The sequence below is a fragment of the Ctenopharyngodon idella genome, chromosome 13, assembly GCF_019924925.1.
Source record: "Ctenopharyngodon idella isolate HZGC_01 chromosome 13, HZGC01, whole genome shotgun sequence".
Classification (NCBI taxonomy): domain Eukaryota; kingdom Metazoa; phylum Chordata; class Actinopteri; order Cypriniformes; family Xenocyprididae; genus Ctenopharyngodon; species Ctenopharyngodon idella.
In genome coordinates, this window is record NC_067232.1 from 17,359,608 (window position 1) to 17,384,256 (window position 24,649).

A 24,649-nucleotide genomic window follows, 5' to 3' on the forward strand; every position below is an offset into this window, starting at 1 on the left:
ATATATATATATATATATATATATATATATATATATATATATATATACATATATATATATAAAATTTTGTATCATATATAATGTATTATTGTTCAAAAGTCTGAAGTGAAAGAAGTCTCTTATGCTCACCAAGGCAACCTCAGTAAAACAGTAACCAATCAGTAAAACAGTAATATTGTGAAATATTATTTCACTATAAAATAACTGCTCTCTATTTTAACATTTTTTTACAAGTAATTTTTTCCTTAATGGCAAAGCGATTGATAGCCATTACTCTAGTCTTCAGTGTCACATGATCCTTCAGAAATCATTCTAATATGATGATTTGGTGCTCAAGAAACATAACATATCGTATTATTGCTATCTTATTATCAATGTTGAAAACAGTTGTGCTTCTGGTAACACTTTAGAATAACTCACGCTATGAAGCATTAGTTAAGCATTAGCAAATAGTTAGTTCATCATTTATAAAGCATTAATAGACATTAGTAAGAAGTTTATAAATACACCTATAAATGCTTTGTTCTTGATTTATAAGCATATCTATAATGTGTTTAATAAATGTATTTTCATACTTTATTAATCATCAATTTATCATTTCTAAATTAAGTATTACATTATTTACAAACCAGTTATTTAGTTGTTGTTAGTGGTTCATAAGATCATTTATAAAGTGTAAGTAAATTATTAATAAACAATTTAAATGTACATTTATGCATCTTATTATTTAGACATATAGTAATAGTTACTCTGTGTGTTAATAAATGCTTTATTACCACATATTTCTACTGTAATTCATGATTAATTCGGGTAGTTATAAAACATTTAGTAGTTGTCAGTTAACTATTTTTGTGAGCTCATCTAAAGTGAGGAGTTGTAATGCCTCGTAAAGCTTTTATAAAGGAGATTTAAAGGATACATTTTTTTTCAAGGAAAAAAAAATGAATCTTTACGATAGGTAACTTGATTAAAAGTAAACCTCTGCAATTTCAAACAAAATAAAAATCCCTGTACTCCTCCAGAAAACATAACTGTGCAGTAAAATGAAACTAAGCTTTTGCAATCTGATATAAAAATAAATTTCTGTAAAGTGTAATCATTGCTGAATAAAAATTTACCAGTGCCAACACTGGATTACAGGAGTGCCAAAATACAATAATAATAATGTAATAAAATATTTCATAGTGTCAAAACTACCTCAATACTAACTTTAAAATATTAGAGAACAGCAGTGCAGAAGATCACTGAGCCTTTAAATCTCCTTTTGTAAAGCTTTACGAGGCATGAATAGTGCTCACTTTAGATGAGCTCACAACGATAGTTAACTGACCGCTTCGAAATTGTTTTATAACTACCTGAATTAATCATGAATTACAGTAGGAATATGTATTAATAAAGCATTTATTAACACACTGAGTTACTATTACTATAGGTCTAAATAATAAGATGACTAAATGTATGTTTAAATAGTTTATTAATCATTTACTTACATTTCCTAAATGATCTTATGAACCACTGACAACTCCTAAATAACTGGATTGTAAATAATGTAATACTTAATTTAGAAATGATAAATTGATGATTAATAAAGTATGAAAATACAATTATTAAACACATTATATATATGCTTATAAATCAAGAACAAAGCATTTATAGGTGTATTCATAAACTGCTTACTAATGTCTATTAATGCTTTATAAATGTTGAATTGACTGTTTACTAATGCTCAACTAATGCTTCACAGTGTGCAGTTATTATAAAGTGTTACCTACTTAAGATTTTTGTGGAAAATGTGATTTTTGTCAGGGTTCTTGGATGAATAGAAAGTTCAAAAATATTTAAAAAATATCTTTACTGTCACTGTTGATCAATTTAATGTGTCCTTGCTGAATAAAAGTATTGATTTCTACAAAAAAAACCAAAACAAAACAAAACAAAACAAAACACACACACACACACACACATATATATATATATATATACAGCTTATATGCTAATACAGTATGTAGAATATCCATGGTAATCTACTAAATGTGTTAAGTTTTTATTTAAAAATTAAAAAAGCAAGATGTTAATTAGACACCACTCACTGCATTGCAACATTATGAGATATTTTGACAAAAATTTTACCCTGGTATCATACTTGGTTCAGCACTTACAAAGACACCATTTCTAATACAGTTCACAGAGGTCATCCTGCATTCAATTATATAAAGATGTTTATTTAAATGAACTTGGTGACCAAGGGGTATTATGTAAGACTGAAACCAAGAACATTTCTCTGTGTTCAGGCAGAATGGAGGTGAGAGGTCAATGCTACAAAGCAAGAGAAAGAAGAAAACCACTGAAAATGTGATGTTCTGAAAACGCGGCGACAGACATCTCCACTAAACCGAGTCAAAAGCCTTCCTGACGCATACTTTCCCAGAAGATATAATGAGCTGCCATCACTACTGACCATTTCGGCTGCAAGGAAAGTGAGCTTCTGGAAGCAAACGTGTATGAATAATTTAACAAGGTAAGTGTTCTCCATGTCTGTTTAAATAAGGGCGCATCCAGAGAATAAGCCAAGCAGACAAAAAGAATCTGACTTCCGGCTTGCTTTCAGTGTAAACATAGCAACCACACAAATTGTAGACATCATATAAATATCTTATAGGTATCAATAAAACAGATAAATTAGTTCTTTACTTCGTTCTGTTTAATAAAGTCATCTGATAGTATTACTAAAGCAATACAAACCCAGATATTTTAACAGTACTGACCAGCATTTTAAATTCAAAGATCTGTAAACATGACACGAGGCCACGGCTCACCGGAGACCCAAAATGGAGAGGCTGGTCCTCCAAACTTGCTGGATTGCCTGTTTAGTGGGCCAAGCACTCGATTATACACTTGGGCGGGCGTGACACACTCAGTAAAAGAGTTTAGTGCTCAGCTCGACAGCGAGGTGAATGATGTCGCTTTACTGGAATGAAATGAACGGCTGATGTACAGCTGTTCGCTCCTGCCCTCCGAGTGCTCTAGCGGTTACCCGGTGGAGGTGGGCAGAATCTGTCTCAAAGTCAAAGGATTACAACCGTTAAAGCCATGAATCACTGTCAGAGCTCAACACTAGGAAGGAGACTTAAAACAGGAAGCCAGGTACTTTGAATGCCCACATCATGCCCAAATCCACAGTCATATACGTTTTCGGAAAATTTAAGTGGATGAGAGAGAAAATGGATGAGGACATCAGAGGTGAAATACTGTTTTGGGAGATGACAACAGAGAGAGAAATGACTCTGAGCAGAAGCAAAAGGCAATGAAAGAGGGAATATATTTGAAAACCATCTGTTGAGAAAAACTAGCCTTCTAACATCAGCTGCTGGCTTGGAGAAAACGCCCATTCTGTGTCAACATGCACCCTCCGCTCGTCTCAGCTAACTGGGATTACCATTAGGACATCTTCCAGGGCTATTATCTGCCTCACATGAGTGCAGCTAGTTTTACCCTTTTAAAGTAAATGTGGACTGTTATTTCATTCTCGATGCAGAGGCTAAGTACCCTGCATGTGGCGTCACAAAAGAAAATAAAAGCCGCTGCCTTTCAGACTAAAAATGAATGATTACATACAAGATATATAACCAGCATATCAAAAGAATCCCATGTGATCAAAGAGAATACTCCGCTGATTTGTTTACAGGAAACCTGGAGAAGAAGATAAAAGAAAGGACAGTCATCACCATAGAAAAAGACCATTCAAACACAAACCAAACGTCGAGACTGGACTGCTCAATGGCTCATCACATAAAGGTCAGTGACGGGGCTAATGCCCCACGTCGGTTCTTACGATTTTTTTTTTTTAAATCCATTTTTACAGAGCACTTTAGTGAAACAGACTTTTGCAAGATGAGTTTAGAATGAGAAATAAGGACGCCACTATGTATAAGCCAGCATGTTTAAACTGGAACACCTATATAAAACAACAACAACAACAACAACAGTAATAATAGTAAAAAACAGCTCCGTGTGGATAACTAGCCTCCGACAGACGGCCGTATGCATCGATTTACGGCGAAAGAGTGATATCTGACCCTACGTATTAACGAACGCAGAAGCACAGAGGAGAGAGCAAAACAAAACACCGGTCACGAATTAGAAGTCTTAAAAGAGAATTTTTAAAGAGAAATGTTGGAGGATTTCAATAAAAGAGAAGAGGAGCTTGAGTTGGTTGCCCAGCCCTATTTGTTTGAACAGTGAGGCGTAAAAGCTTACGCTACTCCTACATCACGTCAGGGGTTACTCTTTTGCTGTAAATCAATGCGTAAGGCCGAAGCTAGTTATTTTAATTTTTAAAGTTTTAAAAAACAAATGCATTTTCATGAGGAGCATCAGAGACATTTAAAGACACTATTGGACTCCTTCATGACTCCCAACAGCAAAATGGCAGGCTTCTTTCTAAAGTTCTCTTGTTTTACATCTTCCTCCTTGTATGGAGAACTTACACCATGAATATCACTTACGACCTAGAATTACAATGAAGAAAGAGCTCGCCCACAAAAGGAAATTCTGCAATTACTTACTCCCCTACTTCCTGAAAAGCAGTTCAAACCTCAGACGCCGCATTCCCAATCTTCTGGAACTTTGTGTGAGGAACAGATTTGATATTTTTCTTACACAAGTGCATCGCTTTGCTTCAGAAGGCCTTTATTAACCTCCTGAAGCCCTGTGGATATCTTTTATGATGGATGGACGCACTTTTTGGGCTTCAAAATCTCATCCTCTATTTACTGCCATTATAAAGCTTGGAAGAGTCGGGACATTATTTAATATAACTCTGATTGTATTCGTCTGAAAGAAGTCAGTCATATAATACTAGGATGGCTTGAGGGTGAGTAAATCATAGGGTAATTTTCATTTTTGGGTGAACTATTCCTTTAAGTGAACTTACCACATAAAAATGTTGTCTACTTGTACTGAAAGTGAGACAGTAGAATGTTTAATGGAAAGGGGGGTCTTACAGAACATACAAAGAGTTGGGTCTTCTATTATTTAATTACAATTTCATTATTATTATTGTGTACATTGATTTATCAAATAAACAGGACAAAAGTTTGGAAAATTTGAAAACAAGCAATGTGTCAGGCATCTAATTACATATAACATTTTGAATTATGAACCAAATATAAGCTAGCTGCTGAAAGTCTGCACCAGTCTGCAGATTTTGGGCAGTGTGTGAGTTGACGGATTTCAAGGAAAATACTAGTGTATTGTAGGCACAGATTGCGAATCTTTAGCATTAGACTTTGATTCCATCCAGTCTGAGAATATCAAACATGGTTGACATTTTGAGACAGTTTTAAAACACATATTGTTTTTATTCATCATGCATCTGCTAGCATCGAAGCACACGTTTCTGAACGAGTTTGTCGTGTAGGGCTGTGCGATATGACGATATCGTTACCACAAAATAAAATGTCTATTGTTAGAGATTTTGCTATATCGTATATATCATAGTATGTAAATATATTGCACAACATTTCACTTTTGATCGCAAAAGTGAAAGTGCCCTTTGCAGTCGCATCGCGGTGCCCCTGTGTTCCCATTTATCCTCCCCCAGAATGCTAATCAAACAACAAAAAAAGAGAGAAAATCTCTCACTGCTTGCTTTTGTAACTTTAATAAGAATAAATGTATATTTAATTTACACAGTGAAGACTATGCATTGTTTTTGATACCTTTGATTACTTTATACATTTTCTAGTGCTTGAAGTTTTTTGATGTAGGTCTATTTCGTCTGTCTTTGTTCTACTGTAGATTGTCTTCTTTGCTCTTTCTTTATCGCAGTTTATTTGTCTTCAGTAAGCTTGAGTGTTTTTTAGGCTAGTATTAATTTTTTTAATTATATTGAAAATGATGATAATTATGAAATTTCAATGATATGGAAAATGTTGATATCATAAAAATCTTATTTAAAGCAAAAATAACTATATAGTGATATATATCGTTATCGTGATATAAAATTACTCATATCGTAATATAAGATTTTGGTCATATCGCCCAGCCCTATTGTCGTGTTTACAATGACTTGAGTCTGAAAGTGTGTGATCCTCAGTCATTTAATGTAGGATGCACAGTTTTTCTCTCTAATACCTCATATGATACCTAGTGTTTTAAAATCTCTTCCGATTTTAAAAGTTGTATTCCAGTAGTATTCCAGTATTCCAGTTTAAAAAGTAGTGTATTTCAGCATTTATTCGCTATTCCAAACAAAAGTCCTCCATGGATTCTGTATTGCAATATTCTTTTCTGCTTATAGTATATAATGAATAAATCAGGTTTGTCCACAACAAGAGTAAATGACACCATATCTCTGTGTTTGGAAGTGTTTAGGTTTAAGTTCAGAGCTCTGTAGTCCTTCAGGACAACCACTCCACGGCTGTCAGACAGAGTCCCTGAGCGCACGCTGAGTGCCTGTGCTCAAGCTAATGTGGTCAAGCACACGATCAGCTGAGCAAAAGGCATTTTCAAGACTGACATTTACACGGATTTGTAATAAATATCTCATTAGATGAAACTAAAAAAAAAACTCTTTAGTGGTCATGAGTTGACAAATTAATCTTTTGTCATGTGGTCAGGCACAAAAATATGCAAAATTAGGCTACAATTAATTTTAGTACGGCAATACGGTAAAAACTTTTTTTCCAATACTTTTCTTAGTACAAATACACTATGATACTAAATACGCACTAAAAAAAAAAAGATGTTTGAAATATTCAACTCTTGATTTTTTTAAGGTCGATGCAGTATGTTACAGTATTTATACAGAACGAAAACTGATGCTACGTTACTATACACCTTTACTATACAGAAATCGCTTTTGAATGCGTGCTTGCTTTTCACTTTCGTATTCACAATCATGTGTACCCTGTGTATAGGCCTATATTTTGTGGGCATCAGGGAGTCGCTATCAATATATGGAGTATTGAAATCAGTTTTGAATGTGCACTTGCTTTTCACTTTTAAAAATTGGTGATCACGCGTACTCTGTGTATAGGGACCAGCCAAGCGATAGCATTGGCTGCACATTTTCCAAGATAAAATATTTGTCAATGACGCTCAGGATCTGTTGCACACCAAATCCTCTGCCATTGTCTTGTCAGTCATCTCTCCTTACTCTCGTCATGTGATAATTGAAATCTGTCTCCTGCTGTGACTCAGCTTGTGCTGTATGGATCAGAGCAGACGCTTTCAGTTTATAACCATAGCATCCGTTGCCCAACTGAACTAAATGGTTTTTATTTGTATAAAAAAGCAAAATGACAGTGGGGGTGGTGGGCTAGTAATGTAATCACTGTACAGACGAACACCGTGTAACACCGTGTAACACCGGTACTACCGCAGCAAGCCAGGGTCAGCCTTACAAAAGATTTTCCACCTATGTTGACAGTTGCTGATTTGAAATGCATTGAGAATCGTTTTTAAATCAGATCATGACTCACTGAATATAACAGAATCGTGACAACGATTCCCACCCTAATCAAAACATCCTTTTAACATAGAAAAGTAAACATAAAACTCAAATAATGTGTAATTAAAACTACTGGTTGTAGGCAACACAAAAACGCTGCCTGTGGTTTAACAAAAAGCACATTCATACATCACTCCCGTCCCTGCAATCAGGCCTCTGATTACCGCTATTTAAAACTCAAGTGTGCATCTTCACAGCATCCGCATATCATTGACAATATTTACAAACTCTGTGCCCTGGCAAAAGGAGTAAATTTAGTAGAAAATTGCATGTATGCCAAATATTGAAAGCTTAAGAGATGCTTGTGAAAGAATGCTGATCGTATGGGTATGACATCTGCGCGTACAGTGAGGAACTCCTCAGGTCACGTTGTCTATCACTCACCAGTCCTTTATTGAGACACATCCAATTACAGTCATTTTCATCTAAATATTGTTTTAACAGACACATTGAAAACACTATTTGTAGGATGTAGCCATTTAAAGTTGAGATGGTTCTATCTCCAATAGAGTTTCAAATAAGAAGGAAGTGAAATCATACCTGATACAGGTTCCTCCATTGCGGCAGGGTTGATGCTGGCAGACTGTGGTGTCACAGTTCTGAATATTTTGGCCTCTGATTGCTTCCCCCACCACATGCAGCTCTTTGGAGCCCATCTGCAATTCCCGTATGCAGCCGATGAATCCAGAGACATTCCCACTGTTGTGGTGCAGCTCTGAGACGGATGGAACGCCACCGAGAAACGTGGGGCCGAACACCACCTGAGTATTGGGAGGAAGAAATGCGACGTTAAAAATAATGATGATTTTATCTAGTTAAAGATAATCATGTTAGATTAGCCTGTTCTTTAAAGTGCAAAGTAGTAAATAAAACTGAAGTATGTTGTAAAAAAAATCAATGTGTTATCATTTCTTTGTAATTATTTGTGAAATTTATTAGCAATTTCTGAGTGAAAATTTTTTAAAAGTAACCAAACACCACCAATATTTTTTCAGTTTTTTTTTTTTTTTTTACTGTTCAAAAGTACTCAAAAATATTTTTTTTGAAAGAAGTCTCTTATACTCACCAAGGCTAAATTTACTAGATCAAAAATAAAGTAAAACAGTGATACTGTGAAATGTTTACAATTTAAAATAAACAATATATAGTGAAGGGCGATTTCAAAACACTGCTTCATGAAGCTTCGAAGCTTTACGAATCTTTTGTTTCGAATTAGTGGTTCGGAGCGTGTATCAAACTGCCAAAGTCACGTGAACCATTGAAATTTCGAAACACTTATGATGTAACGAAGCCTCGTTTACTGAAATCACATGACTTTGGCAGTTTGAGATTGTTTGATACACGCTCCGAACCACTGATTTGAAGCAAAAGATTCGTAAAGCTTCGAAGCTTCATGAAGCAGTGTTTTGAAATCGCCCTTCACTATATATTGTTGAATAAAGTCATTATTTTGTTTTGTTTGGGTCACAAAAAGTATTCTTGTCGCTTCATAACATTAAGGTTGAACCACTGTAGTCACATGAACTGTTTTAAATATGTCTTTAGTACCTTTCTGGGTGTTCGAAAGTCTAAATTAACTTGCTCTCAATGCAGGCCTCAAGAGCCATCGGATTTTATCAAAAATATCTTAATTTGTGTTCCAAAGATGAACGAAGGTCTTATGGGTGTGGAACGACATGAGGGTGAGTAATGACAGAATTTTCATTTTTGGGTGAACTAACCCTTTAACAAGCACATTTATACATATTTAAATGTTTTCAAAGCACACAAGATATATATAGCTTTCAAACAACACTTCAAACTGTCTAGGTATTTAAACTACACAAGACCTACAGTATATAACCATCAGACATAAAACTAACCTTAAACTTTCAAAATGGGCTTTTTAAATACAACATTTAACGTTTGTCATCTTCTTGCCCATTTTACAGACATTTCGACAAACAACAGCTCTGGAACCTGGAGTCATTTTCTGTGTTTATGCAGCTCTATAAATGGATTTGTGAGGCCATTATAGTCTGATTAAGTCTCTTATAGTCTGTTGAAAGTGTCTGATTATTGCACCACAGCTCTCTCTGAGGGTCTCATCAATTAGGACGCAAACATCAACCAATTATTTAACGTGAACGATCAAACTTCTTATTTTTCGAACAAATATCATTACACCAGCTCTCAAAAAGACTGAGGTGTTTTCTTCACAAAAATAATGGCATATCTATCTAAATATTCACATTTATAATTTGTGATTTAAAAAATTGCCAATTTATACTGCAATCTTTATAAAAATGATGGTAACAATTACAGTAGAATGGTTAAAGTAAATCAGATAACTCATAGATATATAGAAAATATAGACTGTCACAGTCATTAAAATGATTGAATGTAGAAGCAGGTTTACCTCTGACACAGGCTCACCCATGTATTTCTGCTGCCGATTAGCAGTTCCATTAGTGACAGCTATTTCAATGAAACAGAGCCGGCTATTGTCACGAGATGGCAATGCATATCTATAAGAGAGAGACAAAGAGGAGGGAATACAGATCAAGAATGATAGAGTAAGACAGAAACAGGGCATGAGAGGGAGGAAGGAAAATCTCAATAGATCATGCAGCATTCACAATAAATCCATTTAAGCATAAAAACTACACAAATTGGTGAGGGGAGTTCTGGGCTGCTACTAGGCCACTCCACAGAAAAAAGAAATATCATCTCAAACTCCTTCACACACAGTGAAAAAATTCATCTTCCAGGCTTGTGTTCTGTATCCATCCTTTCCTATTTTACTACTCCAGCTACATATCTTCTCAATCATCTCAAAATGTCAAAAGACAGCTCCTCCCTGCTCACAGGCTGAAAAATAATCCATTTCAGGTACCTAACGCAACAGTAAAAGCTGCTGAATGTTTCAGCAATCTCCCCCACAAAGCTTTCAACTGTGGCTTGACGTGATCCAACTGTTATTCTGCAAAAAACATCATCGTCCTCACTGAAAACTACATGTAACTGGCATCCATACGCAAAAGTCATGGATTTTCTCGCTGTCCAATCAGCTGTTTCAGGCACTTGAAAAACTTGAGACTTGCTTATTTGAGCATCAGCTTTTGATTTCAGTCCATGTTGGGTTCAGGGCAAGGGGGGGAGAAAAAGTCCCCTCTCCTTTAATGACCAGATGCGAGCAATCAGGGCGATTGCCCTCATGCTAATTTGAAACAGCCTTGCAGGACACCTCCCTGAAGGCAATCAAAGCCCTACAACTTCAGGTAGCACTAATTACAACACTAGGGAAGTTATAAGAGTCGCTCTGCATACAGATTGACAAATTAATGCCCGATTGGGACTATGAGAAGGAAATTCAACGTGACTGACAGCCTGCCGCTGAACCAGTATTGCTGATGAATCCTGAACATAAGGACATGAGCTGATTCGATTGTTCGCCAAGGCTCCTGCAACGACTTTAATATTCTGATATTAGTCCAAGTAGCGGGATGTTATGAGGTACTAATTATTTTAATCATGGCTCGATAATCACTTTAGGTGCATTGGACAGCTGTTTGCATTTATAGAGACTTCTCATCAGGTTCAATGTGTCCTATATGATATGATGATTTCAGCATTGGTAAACGCATAAGCATGCAGTTACCATATTATGCCCTTTTATAAAGCCTTGCTTTTGTTTTGGGGTCTACTAGAATGGCTTTTCATGTTTAAATGTTCAAAACATATAATTTTTCACATATTTTACATTTTTGCAGCACCTCTCTTCCCAGTCTGTCAGTAACGCTCTGGGGTGTGTTTCTCGAAAGCATCGTTAGCCAACTACTGTATGGTCGCAAGTTCCGTCGTTATCAGCATAGTTCAACCAGTCGGTGTTTCCCGAAACCGTAGTTCCATTGAACATTTGCAAACAGCACTGCAAAGTTGTGTGGTTGGAACGACAGCTCTCGACCTGTTGTTAGAAGCATAGTTTGTTTGTATGACATGTAGACTTAATAAATCCCTATTCTGAGCAAAATAAGCAAGCTGACATTCAGTACAATCTATACCCGCAAATATATGCGGGTCATTAACGAATAAGGTTTTTAAAAGTGTCAAAAAATATAATGGAGATATAATTAATTTTAAAGTTTTATCAAGTGTTAACAATGAGATTTTGTGGGGTTTTTTTTAATCAATTAACACTGCTTTTGTCAGTTATTACAAGATGGACAAAATTTGTCACCAAAAAAGTCATTGGGTTTAACCAAAATTGCGATTTTACCGAATGACGATATTTTCAAACAAAGCTAACAGGCTGATATCTAGCTGGCTAGTTAGCTTGCTAGCAAAAGGACAATCAAACATTTTATATTTAGTACAAGTTTTTAAAATATTACAACATTTCCATGTTTTATAGCGGTTGTACCAAATGACCTGATATTTCGGGACATGCGTATGAGCAAGTGAAAATATGAATTTTTCAAATATTTAAGAGAGAATAACTTTGCTTTATGACCATGTGGTCCTTTGCAGGTGTCTGAATGATGTCACATCCTGTCACATGATATTGACCACATGACTTGATCCAAAATGGTCTCTTTATATTGGTTACTCCAAATGACATCAATGAAATTAATTTTTCCGGACATTCTTTCTCATAAAGCAACGACTTCTACACAAAATTTTAATACCATTTTGCACCATGTTGATATATGATGTTGTAAAATCATGCCAGAATAATAATAATATTAAAAAAAAAAAAACATTTATTACATTTTAAGATATTTTATTCACAAACGTAGTGGCTGTATTGGCCTTTGGACGGTTAAACCGAATGACCTTTTAAAACTTCAGAATCTTTGAAATACCTTTATATGTAGCAAAATATAATTAAAATCTTTTGGATTCAATAAAATAGATCAAGTTGTACTACCTTACATACTTTAGATGTCATATCTTTGTTTTTTATTATTATTGAGGCCTTTGGACAAAAAAAATGACCCGTCACGTCATTGACCCATACACAAATGTCATTTACGTCTTTTGGTTTGCCAGGAGATGCAAGAATGAGCCTATGATTAAATCTGGAAATAAAGTAAAATAACTGAGAAAAAAGATAATTAGTCCTCCGATGCCATGTCCATAATTTATAGCAAAAAATCTAACATTAATTTGATCTCAAATGGGCTCATTAAAAGAAGTTATTACTCCACCACCTGCGTGACATCATTCACCAACGTGGTTGAACAACAAATTTGCGACAATACGGTTTTGGGAAACAGTCATGACTAGCTAATTGATTTTTTCAATGATGCATACGATGTACTATGGTAGTTAAGCAGCAACTTACGTTGTACAGTAAACGCACCCCTGTTTAGTTCCTTTCTCTATGAAGCCCCTCCTTTTTCATGCTCAAACAGCAACATTACACTAAACAAAGTTGTGTAAAAAAGCATAATAGGTCCTCTAACTTAATTTTAATTTGGTTAAAGGGACAGTTTACCCAAAAATGACATCTGTCATTACTTAACCTCATGTTGCTTTAAGTCTATATGACCTTCTTAACACAAAAAAACACATATTGTCCATACAACAGAAGACACCATAACATTGGCTCAACCAAAAAGTGCGAGATTGGGGATGAGACTATCTTTTTAACCAACCAATCTTATTTTCAAGCAATATTGTGGGCAATTGTGTTTAAAACTAAACTCTTTCCCAGCTTACTGTGTCACTGTTTTCTTCTCTAGACAGTAGTTAAATGGCACCCACTGAGATCTACAGGGGTTTGTCCCTTTAAAGCATTACATCAAACAAACCACAGACAACAAAAAGAGAGACAGAGAAAAAAAAAAAAAAAAAAAAAAAAAAAAATCACAAACACTCACACTACATTTATGCTGGACAATACAAATATGATGTTAAAAAGGATTTAAATGTCACTTTATAAAGTGCGGCAGATGACACAATCTTAAATGGCTACATGCTACCAAATGGCAAAGACAGCTAATATTTCTCTAGGCTCAAATTAACAAGATCTAAAGGAACATCTAGTGCAGTGCTGTGGCTGAGCATGTCTGTGATGATCTAAGTGGGCACTGGTGTCATTCTTTCTGATGAGCTCTTGTGGACACGTGGATACAGTCCTGAGGGAACAGAATGAGCACACTGCTTATTTACAGAGAGAGAAAGGGCACAATTCTGTCATGTGGGAGTCTCAGTCAGATCTTATTATCTGTACTTTAATGGAAAACTTTTGTTTCTCAAAAAGCACAAAGTATATACACTACCGTTCAAAAGTTTTGGGTTGGTAAGATTTTTATAGCCTCTTTTGTTTAGCAAGGCTGCATTTATTTGATCAAAAATACAGTAAAAACAGTAATATTGTTAAAATATTATTACAATTTATAAAAATAATAATGTATTATAAAATGTAACTTATTCCTGTGATTTATTCCTGAATTATTAGCATCATTACTCCAATCTTCAGTGTAACATGATCCTTCAGAAATCACTCTAACTGATTTGCTGCTCAAGAAGCATTTATCATCACAGTAGAAAGCAGTTCCAAAAAAAAAAAAAAAAAAAAAGTTTAAGTATTTCTTTACTGTCACTTTTGATCAATTTAATGCATCCTTTCTGAATAAATGTATTAATTTTGAATTATGGAATAAATCTATACCCTATACTTTTGAACAGTAGTGTATTCCAAATAAACCATAAAACACATGTTACAAAATACATGTTTTTTCTAACTACTGCTATGAAAACATGAAAATTATTATTTAAAAAAAAAAAAAAAAAAAAAAAAAAAAAAAAAACAGAGCAAGGAAAACAGGACCGGAAGCAACCATTACAGGCACAACTGACAAGGCATCAAGACAAACACAAGGGCTATATTGCTATATACACACTGGGACAAACAAGCTTAACAAGATAACAAGTTAACAAGACACACCTGGGAAAGACAATCAAGGGGAAAAACTACACAGGACTACAGCATGGCACTCAAGGCAGGAAGTAACACAAAAGTCCAGGGACAAACAATAAAATGATTACTTTCCACCGGTGATTAGAAATAGCAAGTAACAAATCAATTTTGATATGTTCTGTCCAAATTTGCTTGTGGTTGTCATTTTAAAAACCATGAACAAACTGGGCAAAAATACATTTAGCACAAAATGACATGAATAAACTGTAAATCTTGAGTGAATATGAGTGAATAATGTCACCAGCAATGTACACTTGCACAGCATAGTCCTTTTCGCATGTGTGTCAGTGTCACCCTGCCTAACACCAGCCACGTGTCAGGCATAAAAATATTCCTCATTAAAATTTTATAGCTTAAAATAAACACCATTTTCTTCTTGTTGTCATTTAGTTATTCTTTTAAATGACAGTTAAATCAAAACTGACAACCACAATGATTGGGTGTTATGGGTGGTTGCCATGCTTTGGTCCGTTTATACCGAAATGCCACCCCGGCGGTTTCAAACTAAAACGGGGTCTGCAGCGTTTTGAAAGTCTCCGTTTTTGAGGTTCGAAAACGCCAGCGTAGTGTAAACCACAAGCATAACCATAGCAAAACTTATGCATTTTAAAACGAAAATGTCTCCGGTTACCTAACGTAACCTTGGTTCCCTGAGAAGAGCGAACGAGACACTGCGTCACCAAAGGTGGCGCTATGGGGTTATCCTCTCCTTCCTCGAATCTACTGAAGCCTTATGAAATGGCGTTCAAGCGCGCGAAATAAAGGCGGGCTCCTCCGCATTATAGGGTGGCGCTGAATGCCATTGCCTCAGAATCTTGGACTGAAACAGAGTGCTGTTTGACAAAGACTGCAGCGTACGCAGTGTCTCGTTCCCTCTTCTCAGGGAACCGAGGTTATGTTAGATAACCGGAGACGTTCCCTTTCGAGTCGGTCTCTCGACACTGCGTCACCGAAGCTGGCGCTATGGGGACCTATACAATCCCGCCGTTTTAATAGCAAAGGACCAGACTGACTGCAAGCCAAGCCGTTGACCTAGCTAAAAGTACTTCATGCAACGGAGACCTCACAAGCTCAGCAGCATAGCAGCTATAAGAACAAGTTGCACAAGCATGGGCTACTGCAAACACATCGCAGAGTAAAGGACAGTGGTCTCGCCTGCATCCTGGATTAACCATACACACATTGCCAGCATTCATGTTGCTCTTGTCTCCAGACTGCATCAACAACACATGGAAAGGTGCATGGATAGGCGGAAGCATTATAGCAACATGCATAGGTGCCTCATAGCCAACCTGGCATAGGTTTTCCACAAAGGTTATTACCTGTGTGGAAGAAAACACAAATGATGACGGATCCATGTCTGCGCTTTGTGAATGTGTACAACAGCAATGCGCATAAAATAACCCACAAGGGTGCCATTTGCGCAGAAAGGCAGCAGCGTCTGCGCCTGTAACGTCTGATTGTGAATGGCTAAACGACCTAGTTGAACACCGTTAAGCAGGGATGTCAACAACTGTCGTAACAGTCACATGACCTATCTGACAACACTCTCAATGTCAGTTTACGTTGTAGATATAATCCTCTCGCAAGGCACACCGCGATGCGAGTGAGGAAACTTAAAAAAAAAAAAAAAAAAAAAAAAAAAAAAAAAATTCACAGAATGATCAAAGTGCCCACCACGAGATGATCAAGTAGAAGGGCGAGTGCGTTCTTGTGCCACTCAAAATTCTCATCGACAGTGCTCTATGCCTGGCGACTATGAATATGAAGGCGACATTCCGTTATAGCAGTATACTTAAAACAGAAAGGGCATACTGTCACTGTCCAAGCACTCTTGCAAAAGACAAGGCCACTGACAAGGGGCTGTCTGACCAAAAAGAGATACACATCAGGCACAATGATATAATTCAGCTGCACAGCGAAACGATCCTGACACGCAGGCCATTATTGCTTCTGATGCCCGCAACGAGAGGGGGACGTGAGATCAGCCATAAGAGAGCTGACAGTCTCGCTGTTTTCATCATGTTAGTGAGAGCATAGCAAAACACTCTGCCAAGCCGCAGCCATCAGCCTGAGAGCTTCCTGAGAACACTTAAAGGTAGAAACTTCTCGGCTCAAAATGAGCGGAGGCGAGTCACAAACTGTAAACGCCCCTGTGAAATGCGAGCTCGCATCACAACAAGGCCCAGTTCTCTTTTTACTTTGGTTTTAGGACTTTGCGAAGCAGAAGATTAGATTGATTAACACACTCTCTGAATGGACTATGATGAATCAATCATTCAGAACGCGCGCTCCACTCGTGTAAAGGGGAGATAGTCACGCTCAACATTCATAGTTCATTCATTGAAAGGGCCTGCAGCACCTGCCTCACTTCGGCTGGGTACCGGACCTAGTTGAAACACCAGACATCAAGCTGGCAGAGGGCCAATACGGCATCATGAGCACCGTCCAACTACACACAGTCGAGCAATGCTGGACTAATGAAATGGAGCGTGGAATAATAAGCAACAACGTATTGGTGCATACACATTAAACCAGCTCTTACGACTGCTACAGTCGTAGCGCTTTAGAAATAATAGAAAACAGAAGGCTGTGTCGTGAAAGCATCAGTTTGCATATGCCATTGCTAATCGTGCAAGTACAGTGGCGCTGTATATCGGTCTAAACGACCTAGTTGAGACACGGCTAGAGAGGGGTGTGGCCATGAAGCCTTTCAGACATTCAATGGCTGCTCAGTCGTCTTGCCATCTGCTATTTTGTACACGACTGACCACTGCACTGAGACAGGGGCTGCATCGTGTAAGTGCCGGGCATTTTGTCTGCTGTACACGACAGACTGTTGACTGAGACAGGGGCTGTTTATCGTGAGAGTGTCTGGGAATTTTGTCATCCGTACACGACAGACTGCTGCACTAATACATGGGCAATACATATCATGTGAGCGCAGGGAAATTTGAAAATTGTGGGAAATTGAACGCCATTGGCGGCCGATTTCTCGCCCGTGGGATTTCATGAGGCTACAGTAGATTCGAGGAAGAAGAGGATAACCCCATAGCGCCACCTTCGGTGACGCAGTGACGAGAGACCGACTCGAAAGGGAACGCACTAGTGTACATGGAGCCATAGAGTGCAACAGCTGGGTTCCGGAAGTAAAAACTCCATTCATTTTCTCCACAGGGAAATTTCACCAATCAGAGTTGAAAAAAGCAACACGCAGATCTCATTAGCTCCACCCACTCCCATGAAGAACTGCAAATTGCAAATGGCTTAATCGAGTCGATCTCCCTACACTCTTGAAATACTTAAATGTTTGCGTGTATATATATATATATATATATATATATATATATATATCCTTGATTCTGATTGGTCAATAGATGTGTTTTATTCATGATAAAACACGGCTATGACCGCTTCACCCAACGGTTCTGTGTATCACTACACAACACCCTTAGCAACCACTCTTAGCAACGTAAACTGTTTGTTCTCAATGATATTGTTCATTGAAGCTTACTGTATTATGTAGAAGAGTGTTGTGAGAAATAGATTGAGTGAGCGAGTTTATTACCTGCATTCAGATTTAGCATTTTCCTTCAGGTCAGTCTTATGTTCATAATAAAAAATCGGTTTAAATGTCCGATGTATTATCCTGTCCTTTTAACAGTTAAGGGGTTTTCCTGTGACTGACAGCGCTAGTCAAAGCATTTGTCAGTTGCATCGTGTTCCGTGTTCACAACAATTCAGTCTTTTACATTGAAAAGTCTTCGCTACTGACTGACACACTCATAAAGACAGTCTTTGCCGCCATCTAATGGCGTGAAAATGTAACTTCTGTTGCTGTTCACAGTCAGGGACTATTTTTTTCCGGCAGAAGGAAGGTTTTTAGAAAAAGTTTACTTCATAAAAGTTGCATTGATACATATTTCTGGCTTTAATATTTGTATTGTGTGGTAACCATTTTATAAAAGCAATAAGGTACTCGAGGCTGGTGCTGTATCGTGAATAAGTCACGGCTGAAGGGGTTGCAGGCACTCCACTTCGCTTTTAAAATCCCTATGGGAAAAATGAATGGAAAAAATTATTGCAGAACCAGCACTGCTAAAAAGGGGGTGGGCACTGCTGCACTCCATACTGCTAAAAAGCCTTATTTTAAAAAGATGTGTTTTTTTTATTTTTATATTTGACTAAAATTATTGGCTCACAGGGTTTACATTGGCTCACTCAGACCTGATGCAACATCATGACATCACACACAAGTGCTGCCGTTCAACAACAATGAAATCTAAGAGCTGAATATAATTGCAGTTCATGCCACAGTTCACTAATGGATGCTGGGAGACGTGGAGCATCGCAGGTCCTCTATTGCTCCAACTACAAAATATGTATAAAGTACTGGCAACAGATGGCAGTAAAACATCATGAAGCTGCATCTCTGCAGTACACACGCACACACACACTTACACACACAAACAAACACACACATATACACACACTGCTGCTTCTTTATTAGTGGACGTGAAAACAAAGGCAGAAATTAGAGAGGACTTTTAGTTCGTGCCACATTGCAAGTCCAACAGGAACAGGAATAATAACAAGCGGCAATATGATGGGTGATAATCTCAGCAAATACCATCAACACAATTCTCTGTTGGCCCATGGATAATGTACAGATAAATATGTGTTCATGCTAATTAAGGGCTGTTGAACAGGTCTACAATTCTTGCATTCATTCATGCATTCACTTCGACCTGTTTTTACTGCTCCTCATCTGAATGAGAGCCATTAAGAGTCACAATTGCTGCCACTCATTGATCATTTTTATCACATTGTCTAAAACATATCAATAGCTCAAACTGACGGTGGCATCATAAGCAACCTAAGATGAATGTAGAATTGGAGAGCTTTGTTCCCACATGCCTGCTTTTTGAGAGCCATGCTAACGCGTCAAAGGCCGGTGGCAGATAACACGGCTCCCTTGATCACCCCCACCGAGGGAGCCGATAAAGACAGGCGCAGCCCCTCAGACTCACTCAACCAGCTGCACTGACTTTCTTGCATTAAAGTGTCAACCCATTTTTTGCATAACAAGCTCACTCGAATAGGCTTCAGTTATTTTGGGCAGCCTGTGTTCTTAGTCATGTCTCCAGCTGATCTTCCAGACCCAAATTACAGGCGCGCCCTAAGGCTTTGAGACGCTGCTCCAGATGAGGAGTCTGACTACTTTCCTGATTAAAAATAACAATGCTTACAGCCTGCCAGACACAAATATTACTCTCAGAAAGTTGGTATATTTTCAAAGCATGCATGAAAGAAACATTTCAAGAGCAGCTGTATTGAAAATATGATTACAGTGAGAAGACTCTCCAATCATTCCAATCCCCAGTAGTGCCTGTAAAACGTATATATATATATATATATATATATATATATATATATATATATATATATATATATATATATATATATATATATATATATATATTTTTTTTTTTTTTTTTTTTTTTTTTTGAGCGGTGACTTCCTTAACTGGGTGGTGCGTCATGTCAAAAAAAGCGCCCGATGCAGAGGCGTTGGATGGGTTTATTATAAGCGAGATGCTCGTGTTTGCTCTATACAGAGTGTTAGCTACTCAGTTGCTTACTCTCATGACACATAGAAACACAGCTAAAAGTACTCTTTATATGTTGGACCTTTTATTGAAAGTAGACTACATTTTTGTCACAAGCACTCGTAAGAACTGTGAAAGTGATGTTTAGATGTTTGAGGGAGGCACGACGAGCAAAAAGGCCATTTGCAAAATTTACTAGGCTATTATAAATAAAATAAGTAAAATATAATTAGAATAAATATAAGAATAAATAAATAAAGATATAAGTATTCTTTAAAAACAAGTTGAAATAATGCAATGACTTTAAAAAAAAATAGACTATCGATTAACAACCAGGATAGTTACAGTAGGTCTGCTTACAGTAGGCCTGTCTTTAACAGTTTTTAAGTTTCCGTAAAAAATACATTTTCCTATGGAAAATGAAATACTATGAAAATAGTTCCAGTTATGACCTTTTTCCACTTTATTTAGTCTAGTTTTGTATCAAATGCAATGTGATTTTCAGTGATCAAGATCTGGGAGCAACAGCACATTTTTCCGCTTGGGCGAGCGATTCGTGGACAGCTTTCCCTACGCATGAAATCCCCCATATGCCAGCAAACCAATGAGAATGCGGGACAATGATGACGATACATAACAGAGTGTAGCCGCCAAAGCTGTTGTGGATACGCTTACCCAAAACCCTCCATAACTGGCAGATTTTAAGAAAATTATCGTTGTTTGGCAAATAAATAAGTGACAGGACAGTTACATACGTATTACCAAATTTTTATCAAGCTTTATGGTACACCTCCAACAAGGGAATTTATAGTAATTTATAGTGTTAATACTAATTAGCGAGTCCACAAATGGCTTGGGTATGCAGAGCATTCGCAGCTTATATGGACGGCATGCCCCTTGACATTAACTTTTTTGCTCAACAGCCACTGTGGCTAGTGGTTTTCCGAAGTTACTAGCCACTCAGAATTTTCACTGGCCACAAATTTGACATTGATACCATCGGGAAAAACTGACATATAGATCTTTTTAATATTATCTCATGATTCCAATATCTCCATAAATTGGCAGCCGGTAGGCTATATTAGGGCTGCTGTAACTTTAAGACCAGACGCATGTACGCATTATACTATGCGCGCACTTTCGGTGAGAGTGCAAAATCTGCGGGAATAAGTAAAATTAAGCGCAATACGTGCAATCACGCCGAAATTCGAGCCCTGTAGTACCAACAATATTCATCTGGAGCAAATGAAACAAGTGGGTAAAGGGTTTGTGTGTCATCTCCCTGTCAGAGAGATGAGAGAGCGAGAAAGCACAGCTGGTATTGTGTATTTTTCCAGTAAATGAGTATTGAAAAAGCGATATTTTTGACAACAATATTGTACTTAGTTTATTATTTCAGATGCCTTTTTAAAAGACTACAAATGAAAATGTATAGACCTATATTATATATAAAATTCAACTAGCCAAAGTTGCTAGTAACAGTGACTGTGTTATCTGCCACTGCTGAAATCTACTGCATTTGGCAGGTTGGCAGATGTTTATGTCAAGCCCTATATTATATATATATATATATATATATATATATATATAAAAGAGTAGATGGATGAAGTGGACTCCTACTCCTATGTGTATGAAGCAGTGTACACTTGTGTAGGGTCCACATGAATTAAAGCGCAGCCCATCTCTTCCAGGAAAAATGAGCAAAAATACTGATGACTCATCTTGCACTACACAAAATCTCTCTATAATGTCTTTCCCCGTGATGCCACCAGCAACTGTCTAGCCTGTAGGTTCACAGAAGCTTTTTTTCTTGTTTTTTTTTGGAAATGAGCTCATCCAGATACGTTTGAGTACATGTTCTTGCCTGTGTTTTTGATGCATTTAATATTCAAAGTAATTTTATGGTCTTAAATGTAATATCATAAGCAAAGTAAAAACAAATTCAACGACTGGGGGACAGAATATACAGCACCAAAATGGGGTCTATAAAACAAGAAATAAATAAGAAAAGCAAAAATATCTGCAGATCTAATTCATTGATCCACAAAGCAGCCACATTAAGAATGCTTCCTTTTTTTTTTTTTTTAAGAAAAACCAGCAGTAGTTTCCCAGGAATAAATGGCATACATTTAAATAATAATATGTGCTAGGGACAGAAAAGTTCATGTGTAATAAAGAACAGGACAGAAGGCTGTGTAATGCAGCATCTCATGCTTGTTGACCTTTGGCTTTGTGTGAACAGAAATGACTCAAACAGCAGACTTGCTTGAATGCCAATCGCAGCAGAAGCGTCTGACAATATATGCAGACATACATAGACATATGAACACTGGCAACAGACTTGGAGGAACTCACAGGGTAAACAATATGCCACCACCGCAAGCTTTTAACCTAATTTAACCTGTCTGCTGCGCAGACCATTACTACACTAGATTAAAGCAAACTCAACATTAAAAAGCCTCCAGCAATACACATGCGAGATCAACAGACCATATTAATCGGGTAACCTTATATGCAGTTTACAGAGCATGTCGACTGATAATAGTACGTGTTCAAAAAAAGCCAACAGCAATGTATACTGCTTATTTTCTGTATATCTATCCTAAACAAGAAAAAAAAAGCCAAAGAAATAATCCAGCAGGCAGAAATGAGAAGAGGAGGGCCGGACTGCTCAGAAACAGCACAGTCAAACTGCGTTCACAAAGTATGAATTAATAAGATCAACGTATGAATAAAAGATTGTTCTTCAAGTGAATTGAATACATCAAACATTCACAACACAATGTTATTCCCAGAAATGGGAGAGAGGGAGAATGAGGTGTAAGTTTCAGACTTCTTTAAAACTCAGAGGCGTGCTTTGATGTCTGAAATCTAGATCAGCAGTTTAGGAAGACTGATCAAAAAGTTTGGACTAAAGTATTCCTTCCATCTTTTCTCGAAGCGATGCAGCGGTGGTATATTGCGCAGTCGACCCATCCACTTGTCACTTGATATGAATTTATGTGAGCTGAGTAAGATCAGATAAGATAGAAATGTATTGATCCCTGAGGGGAAATTTGCTTGTCACAGTGGCACAGTGTCATGCAGAACAGAACTGTGCATCATGGGCCAGTAAACACAAAAGGGCAAGATAGAACAGAACAAAATGAACACCATAATAGAGTGAATCACTTGCAATTCCTCTAAAACAAAAACATGCACACATAATAAACACCATATTACAGGCTGTACGCTGCACACAAGTGGGTAACAGCAGTTATTTTTGATCGATAGATGCTGTTATGAATATACAGTCAACATTTATTATCCATGGGACTGTTATTTATTTTTATTTTTTCCCCCACTAGACTGTTATATGGCTGGTAATCAGTATGTACAGTGAGGCACATACTTATATTTAGCAATATGTTGTATACAGTGCTCTGTACACTAGAGTTCCTGCATGAATGTAATACTGGATGAACTACTGCATTTGATAAAATGTGCAAGTTAGAGCAGAGCTCACTGCGTGGGATACTGTATTCAACAAAGCAATGCACTCATCTTGACCTTCCGTTTGCGCTGTGATGAATGAACCAGAAGTAAATCCAAGTGAAATTTTTAACTGTACTGTTATACAGGGTTGAGTAAATTCAGAACGTAAGAAGCCTTTTCAGTTCAGAGATTAAGTTTGAGGAAGCTATATATATATTATATATATACAGTGGGTACGGAAAGTATTCAGACCCCCTTAATTTTTTCACTCGTTGTTATATTGCAGCCATTTGCTAAAATCATTTAAGTTCATTTTTTTTTCCTCATTAATGTACACACAGCACCCCATATTGACAGAAAAACACAGAATTGTTGACATTTTTGCAGATTTATTAAAAACGAAAAACTGAAATATCACATGGTCCTAAGTATTCAGACCCTTTGCTCAGTATTTAGTAGAAGCACCCTTTTGATCTAATACAGCCATGAGTCTTTTTGGGAAAGATGCAACAAGTTTTTCACACCTGGATTTGGGGATCCTCTGCCATTCCTCCTTGCAGATCCTCTCCAGTTCTGTCAGGTTGGATGGTAAACGTTGGTGGACAGCTATTTTTAGGTCTCTCCAGAGATGCTCAATTGGGTTTAAGTCAGGGCTCTGGCTGGGCCATTCAAGAACAGTCACGGAGTTGTTGTGAAGCCACTCCTTCGTTATTTTAGCTGTGTGCTTAGGGTCATTGTCTTGTTGGAAGGTAAACCTTCGGCCTAGTCTGAGGTCCTGAGCACTCTGGAGAAGGTTTTCGTCCAGGATATCCCTGTACTTGGCCGCATTCATCTTTCCCTCGATTGCAACCAGTCGTCCTGTCCCTGCAGCTGAAAAACACCCCCACAGCATGATGCTGCCACCACCATGCTTCACTGTTGGGACTGTATTGGACAGGTGATGAGCAGTGCCTGGTTTTCTCCACACATACCGCTTAGAATTAAGGCCAAAAAGTTCTATCTTGGTCTCATCAGACCAGAGAATCTTATTTCTCACCATCTTGGAGTCCTTCAGGTGTTTTTTCATGTGTCTTGCACTGAGGAGAGG

General features: G+C 37.3%; 1 protein-coding gene across 1 annotated transcript in view; it reads right to left on the minus strand.

Moving 5' to 3' along the window:
• The window catches only part of eys (eyes shut homolog), a 238,982-nt gene that overhangs the window by 14,863 nt on the left and 199,470 nt on the right, over nucleotides 1-24,649 (minus strand). Inside the window, exons 33-34 of the mRNA XM_051917822.1 lie at nucleotides 9,912-10,020; nucleotides 8,054-8,274 (exon numbers count right to left, since the gene is read on the minus strand). Of these exons, the coding sequence (XP_051773782.1) occupies nucleotides 8,054-8,274; nucleotides 9,912-10,020 (330 nt within the window). The remainder of the gene's footprint in view (nucleotides 1-8,053; nucleotides 8,275-9,911; nucleotides 10,021-24,649) is intronic.